Source organism: Homarus americanus, unplaced genomic scaffold, assembly GCF_018991925.1.
Source record: "Homarus americanus isolate GMGI-L3 unplaced genomic scaffold, GMGI_Hamer_2.0 scaffold50281, whole genome shotgun sequence".
In the NCBI taxonomy this organism is placed as follows: domain Eukaryota; kingdom Metazoa; phylum Arthropoda; class Malacostraca; order Decapoda; family Nephropidae; genus Homarus; species Homarus americanus.
In genome coordinates, this window is record NW_024742338.1 from 386,238 (window position 1) to 404,362 (window position 18,125).

The 18,125-nt window shown below is 42.7% G+C and overlaps 1 protein-coding gene across 1 annotated transcript in view; it reads left to right on the forward strand.

The window, feature by feature from the left end:
- LOC121876869 overlaps nt 1-16,945 on the forward strand; it is a 136,090-nt gene extending 119,145 nt beyond the window's left edge. Inside the window, exon 6 of the mRNA XM_042382372.1 lies at nt 15,416-16,945. Coding sequence (XP_042238306.1) covers nt 15,416-15,674 — 259 coding nt within the window. The 3' untranslated portion in view covers nt 15,675-16,945. The remainder of the gene's footprint in view (nt 1-15,415) is intronic.
- The last annotated feature ends 1,180 nt before the right edge of the window (nt 16,946-18,125 follow it).

Below are 18,125 nucleotides of genomic sequence, written 5' to 3' on the forward strand. Positions count from 1 at the left end.
TCACATACTCCAACACATCTCCATGCACTCATACTCCAACACCTCTACACATACTCCATTCCTCACATACTCCACACATATCCTTGCTCCCTCCAATCCCATGTCAACACTCCACATTATCAACACACTCACATCTCCATATCCTGCTCCTTGCTCCCACATACTCCATCACACCATACTCTAACATACATGCTCCAACCTCATATCCTAACCTCCACATATCCTCACATGCTCCACTTGCTCCATATCAACGTGAAGGTGTATTCCCTTATCTTGTACACTGAAAGTGAGTAAAATTTTGGGCTAAAGTGGTGAAGGTGAGGGACGGTGAGAGAAGTGAGGGACGGTGAGGAGAAGTGAGGGAGGTGGGAGAGTGGGGAAGGTGAGAGAAAGTGAGGACAGTGAGGAGAGTGAGGGAATGTGGAGGAAGTGGTGAATGAGAGAGAGTGAAGGTGAGGAGGTGGGAGGTGAGGAGAAGTGAGGGACGGTGAGAGGAGAGTGGTGAGGAGAAGTGGGGAGGTGAGGAGAAGTGAGGAAGGTGGGGAGGTGAGGGAAGGTGAGAAGTGAGGGACGGTGAGAGAAAGTGAGGGACGGTGGAGAGTGGGGGTGGGGAGGTGGGGAGGGATGAGAGAAAGTGGGTGAGGAGGGAGTTAGTTAGTATCATTATCACAGGTATTAATGGTCGCCTAATTAACGAATGGATGACTTAATATATGAGGTAATATACCTGGCGGTGGAATAATTAATGGTTCTGATTACCTGTATCTCTCTCTCTCTCTCTCTCTCTCTCTCCTTAGTTACCTTCATTATACAGAACATACAGTCGGGAAAAATTTGCATAATTTTCAAAGATAATAATTAAGCCCAAAATCTCCCAAGGGTGAGTGTGTGTGTGTGTGTGTGTGTGTGTGTGTGTGTGTGTGTGTGTGTGTGTGTGTGTGTGTATAAGGTCTAAGGGTTAATATGAACCTTTTTTAGTATGTATGAAAAGACCTTGGAGGGAGGTGTGGACCTGAACTCACACGGTGCAAGACAAGAATTTCAATATATGTCAGGCAACGTACTTCAAAAGGAGAGCTCAAGGGTTAGTTCAGTCTTGACAAAAAAAAGTACAGTTCTTTTTTTTGTTTGTATATATATATATTTTATGTGATCCTGGAATGTTTAATGTTTTGTCTCGGGAACATTTCTCGAGGGTATTGAGGGAGGTGGTGGGGTGCTAAATGGCCTGGCTGAGAGAGACACACACACATAATCTCACTTTTCATTCACTATTCAAGACTATTAATATTATATAACGTAGTCAATAATATCAAGACCATACAGAGAATATTATTGATTTTAGAGCGATAATGTTGGATTATATACAAGTAATTATTTTATGGGGTTTTCCATTTAGAAAGTGTGTGTGTGTGTGTGTGTGTGTGTGTGTGTGTGTGTGTGTGTGTGTGTGTGTGTGTGTGTGTGTGTGTGTGTGTGTGTGTGTGTGTGTGTGTGTGTGTGTGTGTGTGTGCTATTTTATTATTATTTTCACTGAAGAAGATGAAAGAACTTAAAACTGTTTATTTGTTTATCATTAGCGTCTAGTCTTATCACAATCATCACTGTCTACGAGTACAAATTCGTAAAGCAAGTGACCAGAGTCCATCAGGAAGCGAGGGTGTGTGTGTACCTTTGTTGAGTGTCTTTGGCCGCTGGGTTTCACTGGGAGTTACTGATGAATGGCAAAATGATGGCGCTCACGCTTGATGTGTGGCTGTGAGGAGTGAACCTGTGGTGGCGGCGGCGGTCCCTTTGTGCCTCTGAGGAGAGTGTTGGTTGTTGTTATTTGAGGAGTGTAACCTAGAGACACACTCCTTCACGTCTCCCATTGTTGCGTCAGTGAGGGAACCAACACCGGCGCCATCAGACACAGTTTTGTGTTTCTTGAATACTTGCAGAGTCGTGTATTCTGCCCACGAACCTGAGCCGTGTTATTACATGATGCCTGAGTGATTCTTGTGGAGGACAGGATCGATGGGACGGTGGTGTACAGGATCACACCTTCATGTGGCGACACAGAGGTAAACCTCTCAGGCCAACTGGGCTGTAAAACACACATCCGGTCATCACTCTCCTGGACGTGACAATTAGTCGCTAGCACCCTCGTGTCCTCACTACTCTGGAGGAGCAGAATTGTTCAAGTGTCAGTTTCCCTGAGGGAGGCAACACGAGGGCCTGGGGGTGACTCTGCTACCTAATAAAGTCTCCAACTGTTAATGTGTTCCTGTTCCTGTTCCTGTAGTGTTGATGTTGTCAGACAAATGAGATCTGCACTCAAGAAACTTTTCAAGTCTGTTGACGATACAGTTATGTTCCTGGTGTTGTGTAAACGACTGTTGCTTCCTTCATCGTGTGTTCTTCATAACGATCACAGACACTCGAGACAAGTGTCACTGGTCATGTCTGTTGTTAATCTGTCAGACCTCCAGTGTGTTACTCACTTCCTGGTTAAAGATATAGTAATAATTTGTGTAAAGCGAGAAGAGGATGGTCACTAGTGAACTATGTTGTGAACGATGTTTAGACTTCAGTCTGGAGAGAGAGACGGAAGGAGGGGTAATATTAGAGATATTAATGGGTAAAAGTAGAGGTATGAGAGCCAGGGAAAGGTAGAGACAGGGATAAATGAATTAAATTAAAAAATCTGATCCCTGGAGAGATACAAAATGTGGAAGGATTGGTAAAACAGCCTGAAAACGTCTGGAGTAGAGGTCGGCCGCTAACTCTCAGACCTGGGGATGGCATCTTGATTGATTGATTGACAGTCATCGTGAGTCTGCAGCTGGTTGAGCACCTTGTGATGTTGGCGCCTTCTAGTGGCCCAGGAACTGTGGTGTGACTGTATAGCAAGAGAGGACTTCAGCATCGTAGCTAAGTCAGGTCCTGCCAGCTCGTGTCCAGACTCGAGATGAGTCTCGCCTTGGTCATTCCTTTATCCCGTCCAGGACCAGTAGACGGGGCCAGGTCGGCCAGGAGGGAGATGAACGTCCTGGGTGTGAGTGCACTTGTGTCTCTACAAGTACCTCATATATCCCGCTGTCTAGTTAAAGGTAGTGGTGGCGAGGAGGCCTCACGTGGGCGGAACATACCAACACCTACGACCATCAGGAAGGTCAGACGTCCCTCAAGTGTCTCTCTCTCTCTCTCTCTCTCTCTCTTTTTCTCTCTCTCTCCCCGTCAAGAGGTTGTAGGCGACACTACCAGTGAAATACACAATACTCTGCCTGTCAAGTCTCTTGTTACCCCCGGGCAGAGGCACAGTAGTCAACCCTGAAACACACACACACACACACACACACACAGTCAGGACAGAACACAATGGGTAGTTATACATAATAGCTACCACCCTTGACGTGTATCCTGCCAGCTGTTCATTACCCCTCACACACTGCCTTCTCCAACTCCTACACACCTCCGTCATAAACAACTATTCTCTCTTAACATACAACAAACTTTTCTTCACCATTTAACCTACATTTCAATAACGAGTCATAAAAGAACATAAGTCCCACTCCCTTTATTGAGAGAGAGAGGACTTACCCTACAATAAATCAACTCCTGAGATAAAAAAAAAAACCTGACTAAATTCTACTGTACCATGGAGGTCCCTTTATAGAAACCTTCCTAACATACAGTATATCATCAACCTCAGAGCCAGACAACAACACGTGTGGCTCCCAGAACAATGGCTCACTCTGCATTACTCAACATTACTCAGCATAACTCAGCATCATTAATAATCACTCAACATAACTCAGAATTCCCCAGCATCACTGAACACAATCTCAGCATCACTCAGCATCACTCAGAATCACTCAGCATCAATCAGAATCACTCAGCATCACTCAGCCTCACTCTCAAAGTCTGCTGTTACATAGTTTACCCCACAGAACCAGAGAGACAGGGGCCCCAGGTTCACTCATATGGCATAGTATTCAACACACACACACACACACACACTCCAAAAAGACACGACAATAAAACCTGAAAAAGACGTCGCCGGGATAACCATAAGAAATTTGTCTTGAAAATACAGGGGTGTCTTAACCCTTTGAGGACAATAACTTAACCCTTTGAGGACGATAACTTAACCCTTTAAGGACGATAACTTAACCCTTTGAGGACGATAACTTCACCCGAAGAAAATAACAACCCTGGACGATAACCTAACCGCTAGGACGATAACTTAACCCTTTGAGGACGATAACAACGCCTAGGACGATAACAACCCTTTAGGACGATAACTTAACCCGAGGACGATAACTTAACCCAGGACGATAACAACCCTTTGAGGAACAACCAACCCTGAGGACGATAACTTAACCCTTTGAGGACGATAACAACGAGGCGATAACCAATCCTGGGACGATAATTTACCCTTTAGGACGATAACTTAACCCTTTGAGGACGATAACTTAACCTTGGGACGATGGAGATAGCAACCCTTTAGGACGATAACCCTTTGGGACGATAACTAACCTTTGAGGACGATAACAACTTTGAGACGATAACTAAACCCAGGATAACTTAACCCTTAAGGACGATAACTTAACCTCTAAGGAAGATAGCAACCCTGAGGACGATAACTTAACCCTTTGGACGATAACTTAATCCTTTGGGACGATAATTTTACCTTCGAGGACTAACTTAAGATGACTGAGGACGATAACAACCTTTGAGGACGATAACTTAACCCTTTGAGGACGATAACTTAACCCTTTGAGGACGATAACTTAACCCTTTGAGGACGATGGGTAGAATAGATCGTGTGACGTGACCTGAAAAATATATCTATAGTTCGTGGTATTTTTACAAGCGTACACGTCTTATAGGTAGCACAGAGATGTTGTGTAGATGTTGTGTAGAGTCACCGGTGTGTGTGTGTGTGTGTGTGTGTGTGTGAGTCTTGTGGGTGTGAGTTATGGATGAGCCTTTGCCCACACGACAGGAGACTGGTCTTGTGAAGAGAATTGGCTCTCTCTCTCTCTCTCTCTCTCTCTCTCTCTCTACCGATGAGACAGGCTGTCAGTTTCCTTCCCACAGGGTATCAATTATAAGCCTCCTGGGCTGTGTAGAACTGTCAACCCCTCATGTGTGGGAGTGATGGAGGGAGACAGGGAGAGGTGGGAGAGGGAGAGAGGTGTAAGAGGGAGAGAGGGAGAGAGGTGTGAGAGGGAGAGAAGGAGAGGTGTGTGAGAGGAAGACAGAGAGAGAGGTGTGTGAGAGGGAGAGGTGTATGAGAGGGAGACAGGGAGAGAGGTGTGTGAAAGGGAGAGAGGTGTATGAGAGGGAGAGAGTGAGACAGGAATAGGTAAGTGAGAGGGAGAGGGGAGAGAGGGAGGGGTTTAAGAGTGAGGGGGAGTGGGGAGGTGTGTGAGAGGGAGACAGGGAGAGGTGTGAGAGTGAGAAGCAGAGGAGGGAAATATGTGCGAGAGAGGAGAGAGAGGATGTGAAAGTGAGAGAGAGGGAGTGGGAAATGGCGTGTGAAAAGTAGAGAGAGGTGTGAAAGGTGGGGGAATGTTGAAGAAGAAGGAACACAACACAACACAACACCAAAAAAGCAACAACAAATCACAACACAGTACAACAAGACACAACATAACACAACACAACACAACACAACAACAACACAACACAACACAACACAAAAGTGAGGCAGAATGTTTGGCGAGGTATAAAGGAGGAAGATTAGCTCCCGTATTGTGTATCGACCCATACAGGGCTTACACATGATGTATGTATGTATGTATGTATGTATGTATGTATGAATGTATGTATGTATGTATTGTTACGACCGTGTCGTATTTTTCTATTATTTTTTATAACATGCTTCCATGTTGTTCCATATTATTCCTGTAATGATGTGTTATATTTACTATTATATAATCTAGTCACCTTACCCTGTGCTGTTAAGGTTTTAACTGTTTTTATTTGTTCAAGCCCATCTTATTTCTTCATTTAGTATTGTAACAAGCATTCTTTGTTTCTCTAACGACCATCTGCATCGTTAAACGACCCATGTTTCACCGGCGTGTCGCACTGGCGGGAGCCGACCCTATATACAGTATAGTACCCCACCAGCAGACGGAGTTCAGTCCAGTCCTCTTGTCATTCAGTTCACGTTCTTTTGAGTGACACCCGTCACCTGTTACTTTTACTTTATTTTATTTCTGTGTTGTTCCTGTCGCCACCAATGTGGTACATCAATGTGAGTACCTATTCATGTCTCTTATGTGTCCATCAGTGCTTGCTTAGTTACATTTAAGTAATTCAGTGTTGTTTCACGATAGTTAATTTGAGTGTTAGTTACCTTATATGTTTATGCAGTGTTAACGTAATTTTTGATGTTTCGATGTTTTAGTATCATTTGTGTCTTAAAAGTTTCGATAGTGAATAAATTTGTTGTGACAGCCTACGAGGCTCTTTATTGTGTTAGTATTTAATTTAGTTAAATTCTTAAAGGTTTACTTTATTTATTTTTATCCCCTTTTGATTTACTTCACTTTTTTTGTTTGGTTACGCCTAGAACCTGGATATTAAAGTAAATTAAGAGGCGGCGTAACAGTTTTGGGGACCTTGCCTGGATTCACTGACAACCTTTTGACACTTGTGATATTTTTTCTAAGCATGCTGATGGATTTGTTTTGAGGCATGGTAGGACTAACAATGTTGTTAAGCCCCCCACAGGTTCAAAGGACTTTTAATCCCTATCTCCACAGAGCGAGACAAGGGAATACTAACAATGATAATTTTGTGCATGACAGGAGGAGCTGGACTCGTTCGCCACCTAATGGGGTGTCCAAATTTTCTAATTTACTTGTAGTTTCTGTGGAAAGCCGGGTCATAAGGCGGATTTTTGTTGGACAAGGCTGCAGCCAAATAAGGTGAAGCACGAGAGAGTGCAGTTTCGGTTCTCGCCTCACGAGACTTTGATCTTTTCCAGGAGAGTTTTGCGAAGGACCCAGACGTTGGTACCTTTCGTCCCTTTTTGTCACAAGGCACGGTAGATTTTGAGAGACTCGGGTTGTCTCCAAACTCTCATCAAAGAGGGTGCTGTTGCGGCGAGGAAGACTGACAAATACGTCGTTTTGGGCTTCCTTTGGGGTCAAGGTGCAGCTCCTTTCGTTTTTCAGGGATAGCTAACGTAGCCTGCGTGCACGAGCTGCCTGTTTTAATACGTGTCAAGTCTTCTTGTTGCTAGAGTGGACCTCATACTCGGTAACGATTTGGCGGGAGGTCAAATGGGGAACGTAACCCCACCTCCTGTGCTGCGGGAAAGACCAGAGTCTACCGCAGAGCTGCAACAACTTGTAGATGATTTGCCCGGTGTTTTCCCTTTGTGTGCTGTGACTCGTTCTATGTCAATGACTAATGATCATAATGTAACTCCTGATGTAGATGATTCACTTTCCTTAGGACTTTTTGCTAACCCAATTGCTTCCCAAGACATTTCTTCCGCCGTTAATGCTGTGACCGGGAGAGTTGCTTTAATAGCTGCGCAAGAGCAAGACGATTCATTACGGCTCTTGTTTGACCAGGTGTCCGATTTTGCCAATGATTCAGGCCCTACCACGAGATATTTCAGTCAAGACGGTGTTTTGTGCCGCCGCTGGCTCCCACCGACTATGTCAGAGGAAGACGCGGACTGGGCGTCTGTCACTCAAATAGTTCTCCCACACACTTACAGACAACATGTTCTAGCTCTGGCCCATGACGGTCGCTTTTCTGGACATCAAGGTGTCCGAAAGACGTTCAACAGGCTGGCCTGAAAGTTCTATTGGCCAGGTATGAGGAGAGATGTCACTAAATATTGTAAGTACTGTCATTTTTGTCAAAAGGTAGGCAAAGCCAATCAGGCTATTCCACCTTTACCACTTGTAAGAGTACCTCACGTACCTGAGCCCTTTACAACAGTACAGTGTGACATTGTAGGCCCTCTGCCTAAAACTTCTAGTGGGTTTGAATATTTATTTACAGTCATTGATACCTCCACTAGGTACATGCATGCTGTACCTCTTAGGAAAGTTCCTGCTAAGGCCCTAATATCATCCATTTTGTTTCTCATACTTCTACTGTTCGCTCATCGAATAAGAGGTCCTTTGCACATAGTTAGAGATAGATTGTTAGGTAGTAGTGAAGAGAGCATTAGTGTATTAAGTTTAGTAGGAGATGTTAGAGAGAAGCTTCTAAGATGTTGGAGCCTTGCTGCAGACCACTTACAGCAGTCGCAGTCCAAGACCAAGATATGGTACGACAAGCGTGCCAGACACAGAGAGTTCCAGATAGGAGATCAAGTTCTCATTCTCTTGCCGAGACATGGACAGCCGCTCCATGTGAAGTTCAGTGGGCCATATAGAGTGGTGAAGAAGGTAAGCCCCACAAATTATATTATCTCTACCCCTGACAGGCGCCGACTACAGCGCTTATGTCACGTCAACACCATCAAGCTGTACCACACACGCCCAGCATCCCCATCTGTTGCTGACGATCCAGTTCCCGTGTGTGCCGTTGACACTTTCTCGGTAGACGCTGAGAAAGAAGAGGAAGAAGAAGGGGCAAGTCCACTCGCCCTGTCATCTGTCAGGGTTTGGCAGTCCAACTCCGTGGAGTTGCAGGAGAAGCTACAGCATCTACCGGGACACCAGAGGGCTGACGTGCTGGCCGCCATCCAACAACATCCTCTTGTCTTCCAAGACAGGCCTGGCTGTACCACTGCCGTGGAGCATGATATTGATGTTGGTTCTGCTAAGCCTATCAAACAGGCTCCCTACCGTATCCATCCGAGCCAGGTGGAGGAAGTGAAGCAGGAGTTGGCCACATGGAGTCCATGGGCATCATTGAACCAGCGACCAGAGAGTGGTGCTCACCAGTCACTCTCGTACCGAAGGACGGCACTCTTCGATTCTGCATCGACTTCCTCACGGTCAACGCCGTCACCAGCAAGGACAGCTTCCCTCTACCAAGAGTCGACGACTGCATCGAAGCAATCGGGAACGCCAAGTTCCTCTCTAAGATTGATTGCCTTCGAGGGTTTTGGCAAGTACCATTGACCCGTCGTGCTAAAGACATCTCTAATTTTGTGACATTAGGTAAGACCTATTAATTTAATGTTATGCCTTTTGGGCTTTGCAATGCCCCTGCCACCTTTCAAAGGTTGATGTCACAAGTCACAGCCAATTTGCCTGGTTGTGTAGTATATTTAGATGATGATGTAATTTTTTTCTGACACTTGGTCAGACCATTTATGTCAGCTAGACGCTCTCTTCACTAAGTTAGAAAATGTAGGACTTGTTATAACTTTGCTAAGTCAGAATTTGTTTGTGCTCAACTTTTGTATCTGAGACATGTAATTGGGTTGGGGAAACTTGCTCCTCCTACAGCAAGGTGTGACACTATTTCTCAGATGCCTGTTCCATGTAATAAATGACAAGTCCGCAGATTTTTGGGTTGTGTGGGTTATTACCGGAGATATATTTGTAATTTTGCCGAGTTGGCACTACCCCTTACTGATTTGTTGAAGGGTAATATTTTTTGTTGGACTTCAAGGTGTCAGGATTCTTTTCAAAGCTTGAAAAATGTATTATGCTCATACCCTATTTTGAGAGCCCCTAATTTTTCTAAGCCTTTCAAGCTAGCCTGTGATGCTAGTGATCTTGCTGCAGGTTCTGCCCTGTTGCAAAAGGATGATGACAGTGTAGACCACCCAGTGGCATTTTATAGTAAAAAATTCAATCCAGCTCAAACCTGCTATGCAACAGTGGAAAAAGAATTGCTGTCAATTATCCTAGCTTTGCAACATTTCAATTATTATTTATTACCAAGTAGGCCTATTGTAATTTATACAGATCACAAACCATTGCAGTTTCTCAAAACATTCAAGTTAAAAAACCAGAGATTAATTCACTGGAGTTTGTTCCTTCAGAACTATAATTTACATGTTACACGTGTTAAGGGTTCAGACAATGTGCTGGCTGATGTGTTATCTAGACCCACAGAATGAACACTTATGTCATATCAAAATTTGTTCATGCAAAAATTTTATTTTATGGGGGGAAGTGTTACGACCGTGTCGTATTTTTCTATTATTTTTTATAACATGCTTCCATGTTGTTCCATATTATTCCTGTAATGATGTGTTATATTTACTATTATATATTCTAGTCACCTTACCCTGTGCTGTTAAGGTTTTAACTGTTTTTATTTGTTCAAGCCCATCTTATTTCTTCATTTAGTATTGTAACAAGCATTCTTTGTTTCTCTAACGACCATCTTCATCGTTAAACGACCCATGTTTCACCGGCGTGTAGCACTGGCGGGAGCTGACCCTATAAATAGTACCCCACCAGCAGACGGAGTTCAGTCCAGTCCTCTTGTCATTCAGTTCACGTTCTTTTGAGTGACACCCGTCACCTGTTACTTTTACTTTATTTTATTTCTGTGTTGTTCCTGTCGCCACCAATGTGGTACATCTATGTGAGTACCTATTCATGTCTCTTATGTGTCCATCAGTGCTTGCTTAGTTACATTTAAGTAATTCAGTGTTGTTTCACGATAGTTAATTTGAGTGTTAGTTACCTTATATGTTTATGCAGTGTTAACGTAATTTTTGATGTTTCGATGTTTTAGTATCATTTGTGTCTTAAAAGTTTCGATAGTGAATCAATTTGTTGTGACAGCCTACGAGGCTCTTTACTGTGTTAATATTTAATTTAATTAAATTCTTAAAGGTTTACTTTATATATTTTTATCCCCTTTTGATTTACTTCACTTTTTTTGTTTGGTTACGCCTAGAACCTGGATATTAAAGTAAATTAAGAGACGGCGTGACAGTATGTATGTATGTATGTATGTATGTATAGTTCCATATGACCTCAGGTAAGATATATTTACACTATATTTTATCTCACCTGGGCTAAATATATCAAAGGTGAGGCTCACTTTTTTTTGAGGGGGGGACGGGATGAGGGGAGTGTGAGGGAGGGTGTTGAATGGCCTACAACCTCATGGAATACTTAGAAAGGTCAGGTTGGGGAATGTATACGTGTTTATGTCATGTCGGTTCCGAGGAAAATATTTGTATGTTATATTGGAATAATATTTGAAGTGATGATTAATTGTTATTATATTTGTGAGGGAAAAAAGGTAAAATAATAATAATAAAAATAATAATAATAATAATAATAATAATAATAATAGAAAAAAATTACAATATCAATAGCAATGATTACACTAAAAACAACAGAAACATAAACAATAATAACAACAACAACAACATACAAAAACATCAACAAAAATCACAACAAATACAACAAAAAACAACAACATAAACCTCCCCCCCCCCCAAAAAAAAATAAATAAATAAAAAAAGTAAATACAAAAAACACCCAAAACCATACATCATCAAGAACCAAACATAAAGCAAAACAAACAACAAACACTCCCACATAAAGAAGAAGCTGTCATCATCACCACGGCCTCTCTGATGTACGCTACTTCATAACCCTTAATATTCCCCACCAGCGAGGAAACCTAACCTAACCACACCTAACCTAACCTAACCTAACCTAACCTAACCTAACCTAACCTAACCCCTAACCTAACTTGCCCTTAATATTCCCCCCTCCTACATCCCATTCACATCTAGCCAAAACCTGATAAGTTTTATTACAGTCTTTCAGGTAAGGAGTTTAGCATCAAATTGGCTATTTACCTATTGGGGAGGGAGACGGCTGGGTGGAGGGTGTGGAACGTATTGGTGCTGGAGGAAGGTGGGTTGGGTGGGTTGTTGGGTGGGTTGATGGGTGGGTTGGGTGGGTGGGAGGGTGTTTGAGTACGGATATGTTCATTTATTTGGATAGAGAAGCGTTTGAGAGTTTTTTTTCGTTGACACACCTTTGATCTAGACAATTAACCTGTCACCTAAAACACATTAAAAAAAAAACACTAGACATTTCCCATAGATAAAAACATAATCAAACAGTTTACCTGGCCAATTACACCTGAGGCAAGAGACTAAAAAATAATATGCGTATAAAAGACCTTCAGTGTAGTATGGCTTCAGTGTAAATAATATACTGTTGTGGTGTTGTAGCAATTAAACTAACAACCTGTCCAGCGCAACACCTGTACAGATTACTTCTCAACATCACAGCTGAAAGTTTGGGTGGGAAAATAATAACGAAATTATATATGAGTTTTGTAGTGTAAAAAAATATTTCCAACCTAGATATAAAAATGATATGTAGTACAGTTAGGTTAGGTTAGGTTAGGTTAAGATGGGTTAGGTTAGGTTAGGTTAGATTAGGTTAGGTTAGGTTACGATAGGTTAAGATGGGTTAGGTTAGGTTACGATAGGTTAGGTTAGGTTAGGTTAGGTTACGATAGGTTAAGATGGGTTAGGTTAGGTTAGATTAGGTTAGGTTAAGTTAGGTTAGGTTAGGTTAAGTTAGGTTAGGTTGGTTGGTCTTACCTGTACCGTAATTACCTCTACACAAGTTCCCTGAGTACGTACCTGAACTCAGTGACGTTAACAAGTTATTGAATTCGGAGAACTTTAAGGTACTGTGTGTGATGACTTGTGGGTACACGGGGAGCAGCTTAGGTCTTCAACTTAACAAGGGGTTATAATGACGTCACATGGTCTTATTGTTATTGTCTTCACTTCCAACCTTCCGTGTGTTATTTTATGTTATTATCTACCGTGTCTTGTTATTGTGTTTCTTCTTTGTTTTTCTTCTTACGTCTTTTATGAAGGTCACTTACGATTACCACTTCCTGGGACCATTTATTTAGCATTTTTGGGCAATACTTCCAGAGAACTATGTAATAATGTCAGCTGATCTATACACAACAGCACCTTTACACATGGCTAATATCTGTCTATCTGTCTGTCTGTCTGTTTTCCTGTCTGTCTGTCTGTCTGTCTTTCTCTCTCTCTCTCACTTTCTCAACAACAAAGTAAATAAAACAGATGTAAACATTCAAACATATTTCACACACACACACGTCTCCAGCACAACCTCCCCCCTCCCCCCCACACCTCCCCCCACACACACCTCCCCCCCACCAAGAGTGTCTCAGAGTTCCGTATATGAAGTGATAAAAGTTTCCATCACCTAACATCAACCCTCCAAGGACGAAATCTGAATATTAACTGAATCCTTCTACGTCTGGCAATCACTTTTGAGGCGGTGATGCCAGGTCAGGGGGAAAAACTCTCGTACGTAAATATAAATTGGATTTTTTTATTTTTTTTTCAGTAAGGTGTGTGATGAACGTGGGGTCAGGTGGTAGTGTTGTGTATTTGTTTGTTTAATGATGTGTAGACAGATATGTATATATGATTGATTTTACACACACACACACACACACACACACAAACACACATATAAATACACACATTATTTTCTCTCTATCTCCCACCCTTCCTTTTCCAGTCTTTCTCCCCCACCCCTTTCTTCTCCCCTCTCCCCTACCCCTTTCTTCTCCCCTCTTCCCCCTCTCCTTACTCCTTACCTCTTTCTCCTATGCTTTCTCTCCACTCCTCTCTCTTTCCTCCATTTCTTGTCCTTTTCTCTCTTCCCTATTCCTTCCTTTTCCTTATTACCCTTCTCTTCCTATCTCTTTCCCTTCCTCACCCCACCTTCTCCCCTTCCCCACCTCTCCCTCTCCCCTTCCTCACCCCTCCCCTCCCCTGTCTTCTTCCTCCCTCCCCTCTCCCCTCTCTCTACCTCTCCCCTCTCCTTTCTCCCCCTCTCCCTCTCCCCTCTCTCTACCTCTCCCCTCTCTCCCACAGATCATGAATTTACATAAGTTATCCCTCAGCACTATATCAGTTTTCTTCCTCACCTTCTCAATACCACTAAAGAGAAGGACTTCGCAGCGAGAATCTGGAATGGGAATCTGGAATGGGAATGTGATAGAAAAAAGAAGGGAAAGATAAAAGGAAAGTGTGTGATATGTAATGGTAAGCCTTGTGGGAATATCGGGAATGACTTAAATGGAATGGGAATACATGATGGAATTTCAAGACATGAATTCGTAATAAGTATCTGGAATAGACATTTGGAATTGATATTTAGAATTTTCGAATTGGAATCGGGAATGGGAAGTTGGAATTGCAGTTTGAAGTGGTAATATGAAGGAGGAAACTGGAATGTGAACCTAGAAGAGGAAACTTGGAATAAAAATCAGGAATGGGAATTGAAAGATTCCTTGATGTCCCCTGAGTTGAAGGACAGAACGAGGGAAGAAAAAAAAAGAAATAAAGAGGTCATAGAAGAATGAAACAGGAAGGAAGGAGGAATAAACAAGAGGAAGGAAGAAGGAAGGAAGGAGGAAGAAACAAGAGGAAGGAAGAAGGAAGGAAGGAGGAAGAAACAAGAGGAAGGAAGAAGGAAGGACGAAAAAGCAGAAGGAAAGAAGAGGAAGGAAGACACAAGAAGGAAGAAGTGAAGGAAGACGAGAGGAAGGGCTGGGGTAGAAGGGGAGGAAACAGGAGGTAGGAAGAGAGAGGAAGGAAACAGGAGACAATAAACAGGAAGTAGGAAGGAAGCGGGAGTCACACAGGCGGCCATTAAGGAGGAAAGGAAGAGAAGGACCCTTTTGACAGGAGGGAAATCCCAAGGGGAGTAGGAGGAGGCCACGAGGAGAGAGAGGGAAGAGAGAGGGGGAGAGGAGAGAGAGGGGAGAGGAGGAAAGGGGAGAGAGGGGAGAGAGGAAGGAGTCGGGAGAGAGGAGGGAGAGGGGGCAGGGGAGAGAAGATGAGAGGAAGTACCACAGTCCCACACTGTACCGTCCACCGTACTCCCGGTATCTGAGTGGATCATCCAGCTTATATTACTGTACTCAGCCGTAGACCTTGAAGCTATTAGTGATGAGATGACTTGCCTTTGTGGTCAGGAGAGAGTACTACATAGTTACATAACAATACAGTATTATATTATCTCCTTTTCAACATGTATTTCATATATGTAAATAAGAGCGTTATATAATTGAACAATAAAGAGAATATATTACAATATAAAGGTAATGTAGCCGCTTTAGAGAGGTCACTTCTATACTGAGGTAGTGGCTTGAGGTATTCGCTATAGAGAGGTGAGATGTACCAAGGTGACCACTTCAGAGCTACTACCCTCTATAAGCATGGAGTCTTTATACCGAGGTTCGAGCGCACAGGCAACACACACACACCAGACTGGCCTGTCTTTTGATGTCCATTTAACTCGAAAATATTTCTAGCGCGGGCGATGATAAAATTTCCTGTTTGATCACCACCTAATGCTTATTTGTGTGTGCGTGTGTGTGTGTGTGTGTGTGTGTGTGCGTGTGTGTGTGTGTACATCACAACTAATCCTACCTCCTCTTGTTCCAGGCGAGAGATCGGGGCCCTGGAGGCTGAGAACTTCAGCCTGGAGCGACAACTCTTCAGTTACCAGAAGTCGATCGCATACGCCCACTCTCGAGGCGCTTACGTCGACGACCCCGCCGAAGAGGCTGGCGAATACACACACGAGGGCTACGCCAATGGCAAGCGGGACTACCACACCGCGGACTACACCACCAGGGACTATGACTACACCTACACCGCCCTGCCAGATAGGGCATTCTCAACTGACACAGACTACGCGTGAAGGACTACCCGGAGCAATGGATTTTGACACAATCGAATAATTGAGAAAATGTGAAGGATTTGTCGAAGGACGTGTAAGAAGGATCTCCAGTAAGGGTGAAGAAGCAGTGCATGTGAGGAATCCTTCGGAGGATGAATGATAAAGACAGTGAACACAAGTGTGTGATAAGGATGTACAATAAGTTAAAAAAAACGAAGAACTCACTGAGATCTCCCCTTTTGGGATGAAAGTTGAATCAACATACAGTGGACGATAATGATGATGACGATAATGATGAAGATGATGATGACACAACGTGCGCGTCATTACACAAAGGCGTGTGAGTGAAGTATGTTTAAGAAGGAGCCGAAAACTAATAGAACTTCCGTAAATAAGAACTGAAAAGAAAATACGACACAAAGTTATCAAAAGAAACTTGAAGATGGTCTTGTGTGTAAAACGGCGATCCAATTATTAGCCGTCTGTCCGGAAGCCTCAGCCCCTCCTCTCGACAAAGCTGGAGGAACGTGTAAGATGGATGTCTCAAAAGGTTCACAAAATGAGAGCGGATATTTTTTCTTATGTCTCAAAAGCTTGTTGTACTGTATGTTGGGATGTTCCGGGCCCTCTGGGTGACCTCCGTCGAGTGGCAGCAGTCAAGGAGGAGGAGAGGGGCGCCTCGTGACGTTGTTTTCACAAGGTGTAAGAGGATGACTGCAGGCTTTTGTCGCCTGTTCTTCAGTACAAGGATCTCTGTGTAAGCCTAGTCTTTTGGTGAGGCGCCGGGTGGTGGTGATCACCTGCTCACCAACACAGCACCATGTTTATCTTGGTGTTCACTAGGCAGTTGTCTCACACAGAGTTACTTCACTTGGTGATTCCAGTTTTCGTGGTGATGTTTTCCTCTCCAGCGCCCACGTAGTCGGGCGGCAGGGGATAGGCAGAGGAGAAGAGCGACACTACTGACCAATCAACATCGCCCTCTACCATGACGTCACACCGCTTTAGTGTTGATAGGATGACGTCACTCCAATAGTAGATAGCCAATGTTCCAGTTACTGTCGACACATTGCGTTCTTAGCAAATATTTGGTAGCGTTCTCTTAGGATTTCCTTTACTGCCCAAATAGAACCCCAGACAGGGGTACAGCCGTAGTGATGCGTCTCTTAGGTCTATTTCTTGTACGTAGAAGTTATTCCTTTTGAAATAAGATTAGCAGTACTGTCATCCCTTAGCAACAGCTTCTTCATCTAATTTGTAAGTCTTTTAAAAATAATTGTAGTTTTAACATATTTTAAAATATTTTTAATCATTGTAATAAGAATATATATATATATATATATATATATATATATATATATATATATATATATATATATATATATATATATATATATATATATATATATATATATATATAAGAAGCAAGAGCTTCACTGTGGTGAGCTTGGTAAAGTAGCGGTGTGGGTGTGGTGGCAACGTAAAGTTGACAATGACAGTGCGCGTGAGTCAGCTGTACTGGTGCCCCTGGTCACCAAGCACCAGCTCACCAGTTTGCAATAAATCACCAACGACCCCAAACGACATACAAGACAGGAGGTGAGAAGAGTGAGTCACAGACGGCACCAAGCTGGATCACAGTGAGCACTACAGTGTCTCTCCTTCCTCACCATATCAGCCAAATGGTGATCACTTTGTCACAAGAAACACGTGTTGTTTTATACCTCCCTCCCTCCCTCCCATACCAGGTAAACAACAGTCATAGAGGAACCAATCAGTAGACTTAACCTTTTATCCATTAATACAATAATAAGAGTACTTTCAACCCTACAAATTGTACTACCACCACCTAGTCTCCTCCACTCTCCCATTACCACTAGTATACAGTGAAGAACACTTTTTGATGACATATGTTGTACTTATACATTACTAAAGTACCAAGCTTATGTACGTGTGTTAGTACATGTACGCTGTGAACTTGTAATGTAACTCTCTGCTCAAACTGATTTCTTGTTTCCGAATTTTTTTTATGAGTGATTTGGTGTCAAGCGCAGGTGTGGATTAGCTATTCCTTTAGTACTGTAGTTATGAATCAATGTACTTTTGTAGAATATAAATAATGGGTTTGTTTTGGTATATTCTGAAGGATATAGATTTGTTGGTATTATTTTGAGACAAGTTTGGTATATTGACCTTTGTTGACACATGATAGACATAGAACCAATGATATTATTCATTATTAATCATTGTACTATGGTTATTAATGATGTAAGTATATTATTATCATTATTATTATTCATATCACACGTGTATATATTTTTATTACATATCACCATCGTGTAGTCGTTCTTTAGTTACATTTTTTTTATTATCATATTCTTGTTTATTTTCACTTGCAATGTTTTCTCATTTTATTACGTTCACTTCCAATCTCTAACTTCTTTCCCTCGTCCATCCATTTTTCATGAAACG